The 19,592-nt window shown below is 30.4% G+C and overlaps 2 protein-coding genes across 4 annotated transcripts; both read left to right on the forward strand.

Moving 5' to 3' along the window:
- The first annotated feature begins 5,584 nt into the window (after positions 1-5,584).
- Positions 5,585-8,116, forward strand: LOC102604226 (protein YLS3-like). The gene is made up of 3 exons (XM_006358296.2): positions 5,585-5,979; positions 6,974-7,015; positions 7,877-8,116. The coding sequence occupies exons 1-3, from the start codon at positions 5,670-5,672 to the stop codon at positions 7,975-7,977; spliced, it is 453 nt and encodes a 150-aa protein (XP_006358358.1). The 5' UTR covers positions 5,585-5,669; the 3' UTR covers positions 7,978-8,116.
- Positions 8,117-9,778: 1,662 nt separating this feature from the next.
- Positions 9,779-15,920, forward strand: LOC102604555 (uncharacterized). Of its 3 annotated transcripts, XM_015313908.1 has the most exons (6): positions 9,779-9,949; positions 11,199-11,408; positions 11,484-12,912; positions 13,446-13,800; positions 15,113-15,484; positions 15,595-15,919. In XM_015313908.1, exons 2-4 carry the CDS (start codon positions 11,232-11,234, stop codon positions 13,790-13,792), a joined length of 1,953 nt encoding a protein of 650 aa, XP_015169394.1. In that variant the 5' UTR covers positions 9,779-9,949; positions 11,199-11,231; the 3' UTR covers positions 13,793-13,800; positions 15,113-15,484; positions 15,595-15,919. The 3 variants fall into 3 exon arrangements, with proteins under 3 accessions (XP_015169394.1, XP_015169393.1, XP_006358359.1); XM_015313907.1 differs by having other exon boundaries at positions 9,780-9,949; positions 11,199-12,912; positions 15,577-15,920; XM_006358297.2 differs by having other exon boundaries at positions 9,780-9,949; positions 11,199-12,912; positions 15,595-15,918.
- The last annotated feature ends 3,672 nt before the right edge of the window (positions 15,921-19,592 follow it).

Consider the following 19,592-nt stretch of genomic DNA (forward strand, 5'->3'; position numbering starts at 1 on the left):
ATTGAATCCTTAATTTTTCTATCCATAGAAGGATTATTAATCATATCAAGACAAGTATTTTGATCAGTAAGTGCAGCACTAATCCAAGTCTGAGCATTACTAACATGCCAAGTAAATTCATCTCTTCTTGATGCTAATTTACCACTTTGCACTAGCTCGGGGATCGATCGTTCAAGTTGATAAACACAATCATTCATGTTGAATGAACAATCTTTAGCAGCTTGTAATTCTCTTGGCTTTAAGCCCCTCATTCTTGTGAGCTTTGAAATGTATGTTGAAGCAATTTTAGCCTTCGATAAGCTCACCGTTAATGCTGCATGAGCTAGTTCTTGATCGTTTAGTTGAATGGTGTTTGCGTAGGCAGAGAGAGATTGAACACATATGGTAGGGTATAGAGTTGTTTTGCATGAGGTTACGATGAAATTCGTAGTGTTTTGAGTTTGAGACGTGACAGACTCAGTATATTGCGAGAAAACAATGGTAGGACAAGAAAATTAATAAGAAGTGAAGAGTAAGGTTGGCCATGTATCCTGTTTTGGAAATTTTGAAATGAGTTTACTCAAGTGGAGTGTGTGCAAGATCCTATTCCAAGGGGAAGCTTTATATTGAGTTGAAAAGAGTTATTAGTTAGGGTTTTACCTAATACAAATTGACATTGTTTTGTAATGAATCAATTAAAATATTTTATTTAGTGCCTAGTGGAGAATAAGCTTTATATAGAGTTGAAAAGAGTTATTACCTAGGGTTTTACCTTAGACAAATTGACATTTTTTTGTAATGAATCAATTTAATATACTTTAATTAGTGCCTAGTGGAGAAGCCATAATCAAGGAAGAGAATTCAAAATCTCCCCTTTATTGAAAAAATTGTATCGTGTAACAGTAAATGGAGCAAACTTGAGATCTCTAGTTAAATTGGAATTAGTTTATTGTAGGACTCATTTCTCAACTTATTGCTTTCAACAATTTTTTTGTTTGTTTGTTATTATCATGAGCTCAAACTCGATCATTAAGAATGAAAGAATCCTGAACCGTCCTATTACAATCTATATTGATCATGACCATTTAGGTTTGACATTTAAATTATTATTTCTTTTTGATTTTCGAGTTTTTATAATTTAATCCAGCTAGAATAAGACATTTTTCGATACAATTGCAGATGTGAAGGAAGCTTCACAATTTTATTTTACTTTTATTCTTTTTGGCTTAAGCTTATCAACAACTAAAATTTAGATAGACATGTAACAAAGTTTAATGTAACGTAATAAATATCTATCTATAAAATAACGTGCATTGTCTAATAGAGATTGAAACTAAAATTATTATTTTTTTCCCTATGAAATAATTAATTTTAAGAAGCACTAACCTAGTGGCACAACTCTTGTCCAATTGGCATTTATCGATATTTCATTATTGAAAAATTACACTATATAAATTTGATAATTCATGTTTTTTCTTATTTTTATACTATATATTAATTTTTTCTTATGTTTTTTCATTTTCTTTCTCTTTTACTTTTCTTGAAAAAAAGACGTCATTTTGCTATTCACTAACGGCACTCACAATATTAAGAATTGTTATTGTATGAATTTACATTAGTCGAACGAGCGAATTACGAATATCAAATGATTAAACAAAAAATAAACCAACAAGTGTTACTAGCTAGTAGTCAACTCTGAAGTAGGCAAATTAATTAAATAATTAAACTAATCTTATAAAATATTAAGTACCTGCAAAAAATTTAAACACAAGATTGACAAAATCTTGAAGGGAAGCTTTGACCAATCTCATAAATCGAAATTAGTGTGAAATTTAAAGAAGATATATTATTTTCTTTTTCCAAATTTAAAATATTCATAATTAAGGTTGTAGTCCCTCAAATATCGATAAATTCCATATGCAAGGTGCACTTTTGCTTCCTCCGTTTGTAAATCTTTTGAAATTAATGATTTATATATTAACCATTAAAATGTTTAATTAAACATGTATTAAGTTGATTTTATACTATATTTTTAAAGATAATATAATTCTTAAAACAATCTAAATCCAACATATTTTTCTATCTAAAAGGAACAAAAAATGCTAATTTAAATAAATTAAAAAATTAAGTATTTTTAATTATATATCAGAAGAATCGAAATTAAAATCTACAAATAAATAAAGGACAAGAAATGTTAAGTGTCCCTATATTAAATTAATAAGGTCTGTGCCTCGCTTTTTGAAATACAACTGTAACACTAATCTTAAGAAGCAACTAATCATTAATTAATTTCAAGTATTATAAACTTTATTTTCATGAATAAACGGTGTATAGAATTGTCTTTGTTAGAACATATTTTATTTCTAAATATAATTTTTTTAAATTTAAATTTAAATTTAATCGAATCCTTATATATATATATATAGGGGTGTACAAAATCGAACCGAAAATCAAACCAAACCGCAAATCGAGTCAACCCAAAAAAAAAACCCGACTAGTGGTTTGGTTTGACTTGGTTTGGTTTTGAAAAAAAAAACCGACTATATTTGAGTTGGTTTGGTTTTAACTAAAAAAACCAACCCGAGACCAATCCAACCCGAATTTATATATATAATTTTAAAATTTTATTTTATACATAAAAATATTTACTTTGATATAATTTTTAAATATTTCTTATACTTTTCCATAGTTTTTATCTTTTAATATATTAATTCAAGTTTGAAACTTAGAATTATAAATGGGCCAATAAAGATTATAGTCCACATATGTTGGTAATTATAATAAAGCTTAAATCAAAATCAAATTAATACTAATGCAAAAAGAAAATCAATTCAACACTAAGAATGACAATAATATTGAATATTTGTTCTTTTAATCATTTTACTTATGACTTGTTAATTTGCAATATTTGTTTTACGCGATTTCATTATTATTACTTTTTTTTGGATATTTTAGTGTCATTAATCATATCATATTGTGTTATATTTTTAAGAAACATCTTAGATAGTTGTATTTTGGTAGGACTAAAGAAATATTTGAAGTACAAGTAAATTATATGTTTGTATGAATACTTTACCGGAAAAACCCGAAAAACCTGAAAAAACCCAAAAAAATCCGAGGTTGAAAAACCCGAGTTTTATTGATTTGGTTTGATTTATAAATTTAAAAATCCGACACAAATGGTTTGGTTTGATATTTGAAAAACCCGAACCAACCCGGCCATGTACACCCCTATATATATATATATAAAATCCATATTTTCCTCTCTCTCCTATTCTTGGGTACATCACTCTTACGCAATGTATTGAAACATGATGTATCGAGATAAGTGTGTCTTGTATCAACAAAGATAATGTATCGGGACGCGATGTATTGGGATGTTGAGCGATGTATACAAGTATGTCTTGTATCAACAAGGTAATGTATCGGGACGTTGAGTGATGCATGTATCCGAAATCCTTAAATAATTTAAGGGATTTTGATAATTTAGAAAAGAGTTGGGATAAGATGTAATTAGCACTTAAAACTATAAAATTTGTGTATTTTTTACTAAATTTAATGACAAATTCAAAACCTCTAGGCTCTATGATCACATTAATAATTAATAATCGTGTTTTTTAAAATCAATAGTACTAAAATAGTACCATAGTCTAATTAAAACTACATGTTTCTTGGCTGGCCTAACAAGTCAATTATGAGAAGCTTCGAAAAGTTTAGGTATCAATAGCTTGGTCAAACAAACAAAAATCAATTCAAGTGTTATTACTTTATCTAGTATTTTAATTATTTTTATACTTTTAAGTTTTGATGGATAAAATTGTCATTTATGTATATTGGTTGTATACCACTATAGATATTCCGTGATTAGATTATATATGAAAGTGCGCGTAAACTAATCAGAACGACTAAACATATTAACAACTCCTAATCGGTGTATATGAGTTATTACATTAACTATACACGACTATACTTATATATACATAGGCTATATTTTTTTTAATGAAAGGGTAATTAAATTAATTTCTCCTTTATTATTGTATGTAATTTGCAAACCTGTTTTGTTTTTAATTAATTATTACTCTAGTATAATAAAAGAAAGTAAAAGCAAGAAGTTGAAGGTGTGAAGGCTAGAAATAATTGCAAGTCTCCAAGGAAAACAAGACACTAAAGCAACAATAATTTCCTTTCACTTTCTTAGATATTATCTTATTATAGTGAGTATACTACTTTTCAAGTCAACATATCATACCATTCACACCATCAAAAATCACGGTTGCGGAATGATAAATACTTTTTTATTATTAATTAAAAAATTTAAATTTAACTTTTGAGTATGAATTGTTTTTGATAAAGAATAATTAATTATATTATCTACCAACCTAAAAAAAATTAATAGGAATTTGAATTAGTTAGATCCCAAAATAAATATCGAACAAATATAAGAAAGAATATCATACCATGTAGTTGACCAAGTCAAGTACCTAACCGAGTCCTTCTTTAAGTACTGTTCACACCTACATTTCAAACTATCATTGCATAATTTTGTATGAAAATTATACAATAGTTACAAGTCTTTTTCTTGTAATGGACCCTAAGAAATATAAATTTAAATTAATGAAATTAGTAAATATTGAATATCAAATAGTTATATTAAAAACAATACACGAAAATTCTCTTATTCCAGGTTATCCTTCTAGAAAAACACAAATAGAAAAAAAAATAGAACAAGAAATATTCTAGAAAATACGTGTCCATATCGAAACCATTTTTTTTTTGTTTTGCTTTTTATATTTTAAAGTTTTGTTTAATCAATAAATAAAATAATTTCCTTTTTTCTTCTATAGTGAAAGTACGCAGAAGTATGGTGATAAAAACATATATTAACAAACCAACAAAAATGATTGTTTTATCTTTTTCTTATGAAAAGTCTATTTGAGTTTCATAAATAAATTAACTTGACGTGCTATATATGATATATCGACCAAATGCATGTAGAAGACCGAAGACTTTGCACTAAAGTTGAATTCGATAAATACCTCGTATCATATTGCATTAAAACTCGATTAATTTTATTTGTATGGCACAAAACCTATTAAATGAGAAAGCATTAGGCGGATTTATGCAAATATAACACTTCGGAAATTATCCTTCGTATAATGTTAAATTGTGAAAATTATTATATCTCAAAATACTTGTTATTTAGAAGTTAAAAGACAAAGCTAATTGTTATTTTTCCATTTTATTCCTCAATCATAATTGTTTTTGAAAAGATCTTATATTATATATTAAGATATAAATAAGGACAAAATAGTTAAATAACTATTACTCTCTCTATTTTAAAATAAGTGTTATCTTAGCAAAAATTACATTTATTAAAAAATCTATGTAGTTTACTAAATTATCCTTATTTAATAAACGTCTCTTAAAAACTGAACACTATTAAGAAAATGAAATATAGTGTCCTAAAATGATACTTATTGATTTGAGACTTGTTTTTTCCACTTATTTTAAAACGGAGGAAGTATTTTCTTAAAAGAATATACATATGAAAACTTAGACAAATATTTTGACTAGTAAAAGAAACCCAAACCAACCACTCCTATATAAGTATACCAATAAACATTTCCAACACAACAACAATAAGAAAACAACCAAATTAAGTTACAAGTGAAAAAGAAAAAAAAGCAAGGATGTTTTCTTCAAAAATGTTTGTTTTAATTTCGATGGCGTTGACGGCGGCGATAATTGCGTCAGATGCGCAAACAACGCCGCCGTCGTGTGCCTCGAAATTAGTGCCATGTGCGCCTTACCTTAACGCATCGAGTCCCCCTGCGGAGTGTTGTGATCCATTGAGAGAAGCAATAACAAATGATTTAGATTGTTTGTGTAAATTGTATGAAAATCCAACTTTGTTGCCTTCACTTGGTATTAATATTACTCAAGCACTTGCACTTCCTAAGGCTTGTAATATTTCTGGTGATCTTAATGCTTGTACTACAGGTATTTCATCATCTTCTTTTTTCACTTTAATTAACTAAATTTATCTTATTTTTTTGGCTCTGAATGTGATGAGATTCCGTTATCCTGTACAAGTTTTGAGTTTGAGTTTGAGTTCGAGTTCTATAGGAACATAAAAGGTTTCTGATGGGAAAACACTTTACTTTTAGTTGAGTCTTACCTGACATAAATTTTGATTTACTTGCGTTACTAGATTTTTCAATTTCAAAGTTCTTTTATTTTGTGTGAATATAATAAAATTTTCATCTTGAATTAAGTGTTTTTACTTACTTCATGCATAGAATTGTAACTCAGTTTTTTGGTAAACATGAAAAAGATCTAATTCTTTCGTAGTTGTTATTTGTCAAACATAAAAACTATTAGTTTTTTATTTAAAACTTGTTAAGAATATTATTATTTTTATATAATATATGTCATATTTGTTCGTCATCAAAATTTTAAATTCAACGTAATTTAGTCATTTCACATAGCTCAACAAGACTTGATGAGTTCGAATAGAATACACCATATTTGACAAAATTAATCGGGCTTTATTATTCATATGAAAGTCTGACTAACTTGAATTTTGTTATTCATACGGAAGTTTGACTAATTTGAATTTGTATCGTACAAGTGCCCATTTGGATTGGCTTATTTTAGGTGCTTTTAAGCCAAAATAGCTTTTAAGCAATTTTGAAGTGTTTGAGTAAAGTTAAAAAGTGCTTATAAACACTTATTTTAAAGCCAAAATAACAAAAATAAGCCAAAAGCCATAAGTTAGAAATCCTAACTTATGGCTTATGGCTTTTGGCTTATAAGTCAATCCAAACAGGCCCTAACACAAGTAAAGGGAAAAAATGCTTCTTATTAGAATTTTTTCTATTTAAACTTGAATTTTTTTAGTAAAAAAAATGAAGAAAACATATTCATCTCATCGCATATATTTAGATATACTGCTTTATTGGTGTTTTAATCAGTTGTTTTTGTTTATATATAGGTGGTGCTCCAGGTCCAAGTTCTGAAGGCTTGCCACCCCCAGGTAACTAAAAATAAATTATTTTTTTATTTTCTATTTCTTACTAATAATAATAAATATTCATTAATTAATTATCCCAAACAAGGCAAATATATATCAAAATTTATTTCTTATTTATTGATTGATGATGGAACACTGTCCCTTTTTATAGTCAATGAGATATTTAGTACTTATGGTTAATTAAATTGCTTCAAAATTGGACTATTGATTTGGTCTTTGATTCAATTAATATAATTTTGGGACACCAATATTGAAAATGACATAATAGCTGTATTCAATTACTTGTTCAACTTTTCAATAATGTTCTAAGTTCTACTAATGATTAATAATAGTCATTACTCATATCAAATGTTGGACAAGAAAATAAGAAAAAAAGTTTTTTCTTTTGGTTCACTAAAGAAATATATAATATGCAATTAAATATTCTTTTCTCATTTCAGTTTATGTGATATAATTTTATTAGATATGTATAATTTTAAAATAAAACTTTTGAAAATGTGTATTATACAAGTGTCATGATATGTTTAAGACCATAAATTCTTATAGCGTTTTTAAGTAACCACTTATCCGTACTCAATATTTACACCAAATCAAATAATTTAACAGATAAATGTATGTGTAAAAGATACACAGATCTTGCCTTCTTTAGTTTGGTATTAACACTGTATAACGATAGAATTTTACTATATGAATATATATTTTTACTTTGTTTTTAGTATACGATGGTAAAATCAAATCTTTCTCGTTTAAATTTTGCTCTAATCAAGTATGTCATATAAACTTTCTATTTATATATCTAGACTAGAAGAGCTTCCATAATTCACATATTTTTCTAATAATTTTTTTTGATGAAATAATTTATAGTCACGCCAGGAGGAAACAATGGCAGCAATGGAGTAAACAAATTTACATGGAGTGGAATTTCATTTTTTCTTGTAATTTGTGCTTCTTTGATGCTTGCTTAAAAGCACTTATTTGTGTTCATATGTTGGAGTTTACATGTATTGTTGTTTGTTTCACTTTATTTTATAATTTTGGTCTAGTGTTACATTCTTGGTGTATGGATTTTTGTTTAGACCATTTAATATACGTAATTATTATTTATGTTCTAAATATTACTAGTCTTTTTGACAAATTAAACTTATTTCAAAATGTTTGACATTTTTAAAAATAAGAAGCAATTTACTATTTATTACTGCTTCAATAAATGATTGTGTTAATTAAGTGAGATATTTTTCGAAAAAAATCTAATAACCAAAAGGTTATGTCTGAACGACTTTGTTGAGGTTTCAAATTCAATTAAATCATGTCCAAATGCCTTTAATTTAGTAGGTTCGGCCAAACGATGTTATAGAATCTCATAGAAGATCAAAGTGAATTCCCTTTTACACTACTATTAAATTTGAAAAATGACAAATCAATCCAAATGAATTTCAATTGAATTATGACTATATAGGATAGGTTGATATTAAAAAATTTAATATAAATTTATTTTGTGGAAGCGGATTTTAAGGATATATTCCATCGCAACTCCAAAATATGAGTTGAATAGAAACAATTAAAAGGAAAGAGATACAAAATATGTTGCAGAGGCAAATGCCACATATCATCAACAAATTTATTTGGTTCCATTATTTTCAACTAGAAACAAAATTTATATGTGAAAAATATATTAAAAACTCAACATATAATGAATATGAATCCATAATCATACAAGTGGAATGAATTCAGTCTTTAGAACCGTACAAATCTCAATTTTTTGAATTCGTATTTGCCTCAATTTTTTTTCTTCGTATTTGTCTTTCATAGCTACTATTTAATACTTATCTTTTCATATCTTTTCTAATTCTCAAATATGCTTTTTGAACTAAAAATTCTCAACTCTTTCTCTATTCATTTTCATCTCTTGCTCATTATTCTCCTTGAAACCTCAACTATTTTTTAAATAGCCAGTTCTAAAAATGATTATTTAGATACTTTTTCTACGAATTAATCTAAATAGTTGCTCATTTAGTTGATTAAATTTAAATAATTGGAAGATATATATATATATATATATAATGAACGTATAATATATATATATATATTGATTAGAAAGATTAAACAATAAATTCGATAGACTATTCGTGTAAAGATCACTATAAATAAGGTAAAAAAAAAAAAGGAAAAACTACATGATTAGACATACGTCACTATCATATATTCTATTATTACATATACTTTCAAAATATTACATATCTTACCACTAATTAAGAGTTTCATATGTATCTTACACTTAGATACATGTATTTTTGCTATTAGATACACAAAAATATGGAGAGAGGCGAACGAGATTAGGGAGGGAGGCAAAGAAGATTCGTATGTATTCTAGATACATGCGAATCACACTAGATACACATTAGACACATGTATTTGTATGTATCTAGAGTGATTCACATATATTTGGGATAACTTATACATAAAAGACTAGCTAGCGAGATGTGAGAGAGGCGAGGGAGAGGAGCGAGATTTGCTATGTATATCAGATACATGTGAATCCACTTGAATACAATGTATCTCGAACAAATTGCACCTAAGTTTGACCTCATTTATTCGATATACATATATCTGGAGACACCAAAATCTGATAAGGTACGTTATATTACAAACTAAAGTTTATTAAAGTAATCAATTAACTCATAAACTAGTGAGATTTATGTAAATTCTCCAACAAAATATGGGCCGGAGCACCGACCCGAATAGTAAAGAAGTAGAAGAGCCCAAATAGCTGAAGCACGTGAGCTCACGTGAGAATGCAAATAAGCGATCTTCTCGCTAACTCGCCCTAAAAATCGGCCGGGCGAGTAACAGCAAATTCATCGCCGTGTTCTATCATTTCCTGGGATTGCCACCGCCGATTTTTCTCCGACCACCGTCAACAACCACAATAACCACCAGGTAAAGTTCTCCTCCGGTGGATATTATATATGCTTCTATAATTAGGTGCTATAATATTTAAAAAAGTAGTTCATCTTTTTCCTTTGGGTTTAAGGTTGTGAAATTTTTGGTTAAAGTATTAATTAATTCACAAAACTTTATTAAACTGATAATTTATGAGCTAAATTAAATTTTTTGATTTACTACCTTGTTATTTCCTTGAATTTTGTAGTTGTTATTGTTCTTTTTCTTTTGTGTTGCATTTTATGTAGAAGTTGAAGAAAAGTAGGTAGTAGTTGAGAAGTTAGTTAAATTTGAGTACTCAAATGAATTTGAAGTCATGAAAGCTATTTAAAAGCAAGAGAAGTCGTACTGCATCTTATCGAGGACATGACTCTAGATATCAGGATATGAAGATTGAGTAATAGAGTAGTAGGTAGTTGTGCATTGTCTAGTTTCACTTGTTATTATTATTATTATTTTTATTGCTCTCCTATCTTATTCTTGGATTTTGTTATAACTTGATGTTTCGTTTGGTTTGATTATCATTATTATTTGTGGTTGATACGGATCTTTTCTGTACTATTTTTTACATGACTTCTTCACTATTGTATTTCCTTTACTTAATAGTTTCTGTTATTCTTTACTTGAGTCGAAGGTCTATTGGAAAGAACATCTCTATCTCTACACGGTAGGGGTAAGTCTGGATACACACTATCCTCTCCAAACTCCACTTATGGGATTTCAATGGACTTGTTATTGTTGTTGTTGAAAGCTATACAAAACAACATTAATATTGGAATGGTGTCAAATATTTTTGAACGATCCATAATAGAAAGGGAAAACATGAGGTCTTTGGTTCAAATCTCAGTGCAGGCAAAATCATTAGGACATCTATACAGATCTTGTTGGATAGAATTATCGGTATGTGTGCTAGCAGAGGCAAAAACACCTGTACGTGTTGTTGGAGAGTAGTAGGTACCCAGTGAAATTAGTCCAGGTGTGGGCAAGCTAATACAAACATCATGGTCTTCAAAAAACAAAAAAAAAAAAGGAAGAAGGAAAAAGTTGTTTCTTTGCTCGGTAATTGTAATGTCATACATTCTTGGCAATCCCTTACTTCAAGCATTTATCTTAATGATGTGGAATTATTCTTTCATACCTGATTACACATTTCATGTCCAGGGACAATATTTTCTTCTTGTACTAGTTTGACATGAAGTAGAGAGCTGTAGTGCACAACTCATTTATAATATTATTACTGGTACAGGGGGAACAAATCTTTCTTGCTTAGTTTATAGCTATGGTTAGAGGAAGAGATGCCTGTTGGGAACATTGTGTCCTTGTTGATGCTACTAGACAGAAAGTAAGATGCAACTACTGTCGGCGGGAGTTCAGCGGAGGGGTTTACCGAATGAAGTTCCATTTGGCTCAAATAAAAAACAAAGACATAGTACCATGTGGTCAAGTCCCGAATGAGGTAAGGGACCACATTAAAAGTATTTTGAACAATCCAAAGAAACAGAAAAATCCTAAGAAAGCAAAACTGGATCAGGCTGCCAATGGTCAGGAAAGTAGTAGCTCTTCAGCTAGCGGTGGAATCCGTCCTCCTCATGATGGATTTAGTGGACAGAATGGTAGTCCGTGTCCTCCGTCCATTATGTTTGCACGCTGTTCTCCTAGTTCACAGCCAGCAGTTGACGATGTTCAAAAGCAGAAACAGGACAATACTGATAAGAAGATTGCTGAGTTTTTCTACCACAATGCAATTCCTTTTTCAGTCGCAAAGTCCTTTTACTATCAGGAAATGGTAGATGCTATTCTTGAGTGTGAAGCGGGGTATAAAGCTCCATGTACTGAAGAATTGGGCACTAAACTTTTGGAGAAAGTCAAAGTCGATATCGACAATGGTTACAAGAGATTAAGGGATGAATGGAAGGAAACAGGCTGCACAATCTTATGTGATTGCTGGTCTGACAGAAGTGCCAAATGCCTTGTGGTATTTTCTGTGACATGTTCTAAAGGGACAATGTTCCTTAGGTCCGTAGACATATCTGATCACGCAGATGATCCTCATTATCTATTCGGGTTGCTTGAATCAGTTGTTCTGGAAATTGGTGTTAAAAATGTCATCCAAGTAATGACAGATAGTTCTGCTAGTTACATATATGCTGGAAGGCTTGTCATGAAGAAGTACCCTTCGGTGTTCTGGTCTCCGTGTGCTTCACATTGTATCAATAAAATGTTAGAGGATTTCAGCGAGCATGACTGGGTGAACGTTGTCCTTAAAGAGGCAAATATGATCACAAAATACATATACAGTAATGACTGGATTCTAGATTTGATGAGAAAATTTTCAGGTGGAAGGGAGTTTGTCCTCGTTCGACCAAGAATTACAAACTTCGTAGCAATGTTTCTCTCTTTACGGGCCCTTGTAGTGCAAGAGGATAATTTGAAACACATGTTCTCTCATGCAGAGTGGTTGTCATCCATATATAGTAGGCACCCCGAAGTCCAAGCCATAAAGTCATTGTTGTGCCTTGAAAGATTCTGGAAATCCGCACGTGAAGCTGTTATGGTTTCTGAACCTCTACTTAAACTGTTGAGAATTGTCGACGGAGACATGCCTGCTATGGCCTATATGTACGAGGGAGTGGAAAGAGCAAAGCTCTCCATTAAAGCATTTTATAAGGACGTTGATGAAAAATTTGTGCCGATTTGGGATATAATTGACAGTAGATGGAGCACGCTTCTTCAATCCCCATTACACGCAGCAGCAGCATTCCTTAATCCCTCCATTTTCTACAACTCGAGCTTTAAGATTGATGCAAGGATCAGGAATGGCTTTCAAGAAGCCATGACGAAAATGGCTTATGAGGATAAAGATAAAGTAGAAATTACTAAAGAGCATCCGATGTACATGAATGCGCAAGGTGCTTTAGGGACTGAATTTGCAATAAAGGGAAGGACACTGAATGCCCCAGGTACAATTAATTCTTCAACGCCAGAAGTGCACTTGCATATTGTTAGCATGTTATAAGGTAGTTCTCAGGTTTAATTCATAGCTACATCATTCTATAAACTCTGGCATAGGGCCTAGGGAGAAGTCGATTGGTTGATTGTACCATCAATTTATAGGAAACAAGATTTCTAGTTGATTCCATATTTTCTCCTTTGAATTGTATCATTTTGTTGTAGTTTCCGTTCTGTTACTATCTGTTATGTTTGTTATTATCTATTTTTTCTTGTACTTCTGTTACTTCTTTTCGGGACTACTTTTGGACTTTTTTTACATGAGCCGAGGGTCTATTGGAAATGGCCTCTCTACCTCGGAGATAGGGGTAAGGTCTAAGTATACTCTATCCTCCCCAAACCCTACTTTGTAGTACTACAAGGCTAGCAAGTAGCGAACCTAAGACCAAAGGTAGGCTACTATGCAAGAAAGCCTAGTTTAAGGCTGGGTATGTTGTTGTTGTAATCGTCTTAGCATTTAAAAGTCTGCCCTATGTGTCCTCAGCTGATTGGTGGACAGGTTATGGCTACGAAATTCCAACTTTACAGAGAGCTGCTATACGGATTTTGAGTCAACCTTGTAGTCTTCACTGGTGTAGATGGAACTGGAGCACTTTTGATGGTGTTCATGAAAAAAGACGGGAAAGGTTGGAGCTTGAGAGATTCAATGATCTTGTTTACGTGCACTGTAATCTCTGGTTACGGGCAATTATAAGAAGTAAAGATGGCAAATGGAAGCCAATCAATTTCGACGAAATAGATGTTGGTGCTGAATGGCATACTGAAGCTGAAGTTGCGCCATGCACTTACTTGGATGATTCATGGTTGCAACTTGCACACTTCACCCCTTGAAGGCAGAGGTATTCCTTCATTTAGTGAATTTATCTATAAATCGAAATACTAAGCTCCATTTTGTCAATACAAAATTTTCACATCAAAATAGCATTTAGTTATATATTGCAATGATTAATTGGAAAATATTTGAAGATGAACTTTTTCAAGTGAATTTTTCTTCACCAATACTATTTTTTATCTTTCAAATAACACATTTTTTATGTCCAAACGCTTGCTAACTTTTATTTTTCTATTTTTTTATTGGCTTATCTAAATAGTAAATACTTCTGGATATCTATAAATGGTTGCACAATTCACCCTTATATCATAGATGCTCATCTATAATGTGAAATACTTGTGGATTATGAATTGCAATGGCTTGAGTGTTGACAATCTTATTTCAGATGGATAGTTGTCTTGCATATGTCATGATCTTAATTGTTGGTAGGAGTGACAAACGGACAAGTAGGATCGGATATGGGCGGGTTAAAATAGATACAATATACGACCTGCCCATATTTAATACGGACTAAGAACACAAGCTTAAAGCCAACAAAAGCTTAGACTCCCAAAAACAAGAACTCATGAAAAATAACAAGCAGACAAATAGTATTGATATGGTGGATAATATTGACAATATCCATATTTGATTGATTTTTAAAAAGTCAGTTATCCAACCCATTTCCAAAGAGTCGGATCAGATGGTTACTTTTTTTGTTTTAACCATTTTGCGACCCCTAGTTATTGTTATGCTGCCATTGTGGTTAAAGAGTATTCACTTTTTTATAAGTGGAAGATATGTAGTTTGTGTTAGCATGGCGTAAATTACGTAGAATATTTTGTAGGAACTACAAGATATTTTCGATATGGTAAATATGTAAGAGATGTCCTAAATAATGGTAAATTTTAAATAGAGAGATTCTACATTTATCGTAGAATAATCAGTAGCATTAGTAAATGTAGAATGGTTTTGCTTCTTTTGATCTCTTATAATTCCTCTTGTGTATAAATACTGATGTTTTCTTATGTATTTTGATTAATGACTTAAGACGCTCATTCTTCCGTCTCTTTCGTGTTTTCTCTGTTCTTGGCAGGTTTTGACAAATTGAATATGATTTTCAGTCCCTAATTTCGATGAAAAAACAAAGAAAATGATTTTCAGTTGAATTCTCATTCATAGCAACCAACTATGTTGCTCGGACTCTCAAAATATTGTCGTACTTGTGTTGAATTTTTCAAATTATGCAACACACACCTATCAATATTTTTGAAAAGTCTGAGCAACATAGGCGACCAGTATGTGTGTCTTCTTGATAATATCAATCTTTTATTTTGAAGGTTGGTTAGACACTTTCTGAGGAACTAGAACCCATTGAGGGGAGGTCGGCTTGGGAAGGGGAAAGTGGTGAGTGATCAAAAGTCGAAGACTGTAAATCTGTTGAAGTTTTTCTATTAATCCTGTCAGTGCAGGAAGGCCAACCGAGCGAAACTCTGTTCTTTTTAGGGGACTGAGATCCACTGTATGTACGTTGCTCAACTTGTTGGGATTGAATATAGATGGAAAATCTATATCACCAACCTCTTTGTTGTTCCTTCCTCTTTGCGTTGACGTTAGCATACAAGCTATCACAATCCCTTACCTGCTGAATGAACAAAGACAAACATGAGTGTGGTACAATACCTCTACCACTCGAATCGCCATCGTCAAGTGTAAGATTCTTGTCATTGCTTCTCTTATTATTTCTAACTCATGTCTTTATCAGCATTTGTGTCGCTATGTTTTGATTTGGAGTTCCTTAAAGGGTGCAAAATGGTTACAGCTTCAACGTGCCAAAGCGGAGATGAGAAGAATCTAATGAGCCATCCGAGAAAAGTATAAAACGGATACAAAAGTCGGATCCAAAGGTATGGCCTAACGATAAATGAAGTGGGTGAAAAGTACACGATTTCTTCTCATCTGTTTAAGTCAGAATTATTTGCTTCCCCTCTGGGTTTGTATAGCTTTTTAAACTTCCTTATATAAGTTTTTCCTATAAAAAGAAAATATTGTAGAAAAGTAGACATTTATCTAGAGTTATTATTATTATATTCAATATAATGTAATATTGAATTATCAATTTTTTTTTTTAAAGAAAGACATAATTACAAAATTGAAGACCTGAGTTTGTATTGGATATTATCAAGGGTTTCATTTTTTTTTTGGATTTCTCGTTCAGTGTCTGGTATCCAATTTTCGGCCTGACTAATATACATTCATGCTGGAATGTCCGACTTTGGTGTTGGGGTAAAGCACTCCTATATAAGAGATGATTTTGTTTTCAAACCTCGAACATGAAACATTATATTAAGAAGTGAAGGTACTTAATTAGCATATCACAACTTATCGATTGAGGTATAATATATATATGCACACACTAGTAGCGACTAATTTTGTCACTAAAACAATCTTTTAGTGGCGATTTTTATATGTTTAGCAGCGGCTAGTTTTGTCACTAAAATAATCTTTAGTAGCGACTATTATAGGTATTAGCAACGACTAATTTTGAAATTAAAACGAACTTTTAGTGGCGACTATTATGAGTATTAGCGGCGATTAATTTTGCCACTAAAACATATTTTTAGTGGCGACTATTGAGTGTATTAGCGGCGACTAATTTTGCCACTAAAACATACTTTTAATGGCAACTAAGGCTGGGCACCGGAACGGGTTGTACCGGTACCATTCCGGTTCGTTCCGGTCCGGTAGTATTCGGGACGGGATGGGATACATTGAACCGGTACACGGAACGGAACGGTACCATGATTTGGTACCGGTATACCGGTACCGGTTCATCCCGGTCCGGTACCGGTCCGGTCCCGATAAATTATTTTTAATTAAAATAAAAAATAATATTTTTGTCATTATTTACTTTTATTAGCATTTCTTTTTGTTTATTTAATTTTTTTAATATTACAAACTTAAGTTATTTAACTTACAAGTTACAAGTATAACTTAATAACTTATAAACTTCAAAAGATTCAAATCTTTAAAACTTATAACATAACTACATAAGCTCAAAAACTAAAAAAAAAACTTTATTAAACTTAACTTACAAACTTAGCTATTTGTGCCGTCCCGTTTATCTCATCCCGTTCTGTTCCGGTCCGTCCCGGTTCTATCCCGGTATATAGTGGGACGGGACGGAACTGATCCTCCATCCCGGTAGTTCCGGTCCGATTCATCCCGGTACCGGTCAACAACCCGGTCAAACCGTCCTGTTCCGGTCCGGTACCGGTTCGTTCCGGTCCGGTGCCCAGCCTTAATGGCAACTATTATAGGTATTAGCGGCGATTAATCTTGCCACTAAAACATACTTTTAGTGGCAACTATTATAGGTTAATCGGCAACTAATTTTGCCACTAAAACATACTTTTAGTGGCAACTATCTCCTTTCTTCTTCTCTTTTCAATATATATATATATATATATATATCTTTATACTTGAATTTTACAAATAATAATTAAAACTCGTTTATGTTGTGACTATATATTAAAAATGGCAACTTGGTTAGGATTAAACTATTGACCACTATAAAACTATATAGTATAAAAATAAATAACAGTTTTAAAATCTTAGCTTATACATAAAGCTATATTTTGTTTTATAGATTTAAAAATCTCTGGCTTTCACTAACACCGACTTTATGAAAGTTTACTACTAATTGTATTAATTAAAGCAATGTGAATTGAAAAATTATCTTTTCAAACTACTGAAATAGCGGCAAAAATACATAAATATAATTAAATCTTACAATCAAAAGAATAAAATAATAAACAGTCGATATCATCATAATCGTAATGAAAGGTTTTGAAAATAAAATCGTCTTTAATAATGAGGAAGCTTTAACCATAAATGGAACTTTCCGCTGCCAATCCGAATCAGTCAAGGCTTAAAGTGGACGTTGCACTTCGAATAAAAAAAATTTAATGAATACATAATCTTAAATAATGTAAGCTCTAAATTAACATAATAGACTCTGAAATATATATAACTTTATATATACATAAATACAATGTTATATAGTATATTCTTTATAATAATTTTTTATTTTATTAATAAAAAATAGTCAAAACGATATTATTGGGCATGGAGATCCTAGTTGACCTTTGACAGTATACAACAAAAAAAGAGAATAAGTCATGGGAAAGTACAACAAACATTGACAAAACACACCGACTAATATTGAGTGAGAAATTTATAATGGATCAAAGTCAATAGCAATATTTTTATTTATTTGGATAATTTTTTTGTTGTAGTTGAAAAAATTATAAAAAAAAATAGTTTTAGGACATGAATTTTACTAAAGACAAATGAAGTTTTGCGAGTGAAAGTCATTATTTCATTTGAAATACTTTTCGAATTAGTTTTTTTAAAATTTCAAATTATTTATTTTAAGGTAAGATAGAAATAACAAAATCAACATGTCGGATGTTTCTTAAAATATTTTGATTATTATTTGTGGATGAACGACTTCATAACATTAGAAAGTGAAATATCCAAGTTAGAAGGAAGGTAGAAATTCAGATACATATTTTGCCGAATTTAGTATTTTTTGTTTAAATTGTGTATTTATATATATAAGGTTGTTATTAGTAATCAAAATTGTTATTCTTAAACTTAAAATTCATAAAATTAAAATAGTGACTCTGTCTATCATCCAAGTAAACTATCAATAGTTATGATGGTATAGATAAGATTAATTCCTTCATTTTTAATGAGAAATCTTGAATTCGAGTCTCAAAAAATAAAATAAAATCCTAATAGAAACTGCAATATTCCTTAATATGTCTATTCAAATTAATTAAGATTTCAAAACATATACCGAATACCGAGTAAAAAAAAATATCCAAGAGATTGATAAGATATGGTCATAAGAAGTAGACATGACATGTCAGTCTCAACGAGTAACCGACCAATGAGAACAAAGTATAGATAAATATATGCCATTGGCAGCAAAAGATTTGAATAACATATTATTTTATGTGGGATAGAATATAAAATAAGACTATGTGAAAAATTAACTATCACATAATTAAAAGGCATAATACATATATTGACCCCTAAACTTGGCTTCAAATTTTAACTTTGACCTTTAACTTTGTAAGTGCACAAATAGGCACTTTAACTATCCAAAACTTAAACAAAAAAACACTCGGATCCTACCTGGCAAAATGCGTGAAATACACTCAAATTAGGCGCGTCAGATGTAAAAATTCAGGGGGTCAACAGTAAAAAAAGCATTGAAAGGACAATTAAACCCTTTTTATATTTTTTTCAACAATTTTCCCCTCTTTTTTGCATTATTTGTTGTTCACTGCAAAATGCAAGTGACATTTAATAAAAAATTTTGTTATTACGAAAAAAAATTATAATGAAGTTTTTTTTTGGCAAGAAGGAAAAAGGAACACGTGTAGTACTAATTTTTTTTTTTGAGATTCAATCAATTTTTTTTGTCTTTGAAATATTTCTAGCTGTTAATTACTGTAATTTATAGTACTTTCTAAGAAATTTTCAAATAATATATATTATTTCATTTGTCCGAATTTATGCGTCACCGGTAAAATTTGAAGAGTCAATCAGATCTTTTATATATTTTTATATCTTTTAAATATTTAAGTAATTAATTATCGTGATTTATAATATTTTATACAATTATTTAGTATGGTAAAAGAAATTTAAAAGAAACACGCATCCTTCAATAGTAAAATATGGGTCCCCCTTTTTTTTTACAAGTTGACCTCCTGCCTGTATAGTCTTTTTTTGTCCAGAAGGAAAAAG

The sequence above is a fragment of the Solanum tuberosum genome, unplaced genomic scaffold (assembly GCF_000226075.1).
Source record: "Solanum tuberosum cultivar DM 1-3 516 R44 unplaced genomic scaffold, SolTub_3.0 scf00273, whole genome shotgun sequence".
NCBI lineage: Eukaryota > Viridiplantae > Streptophyta > Magnoliopsida > Solanales > Solanaceae > Solanum > Solanum tuberosum.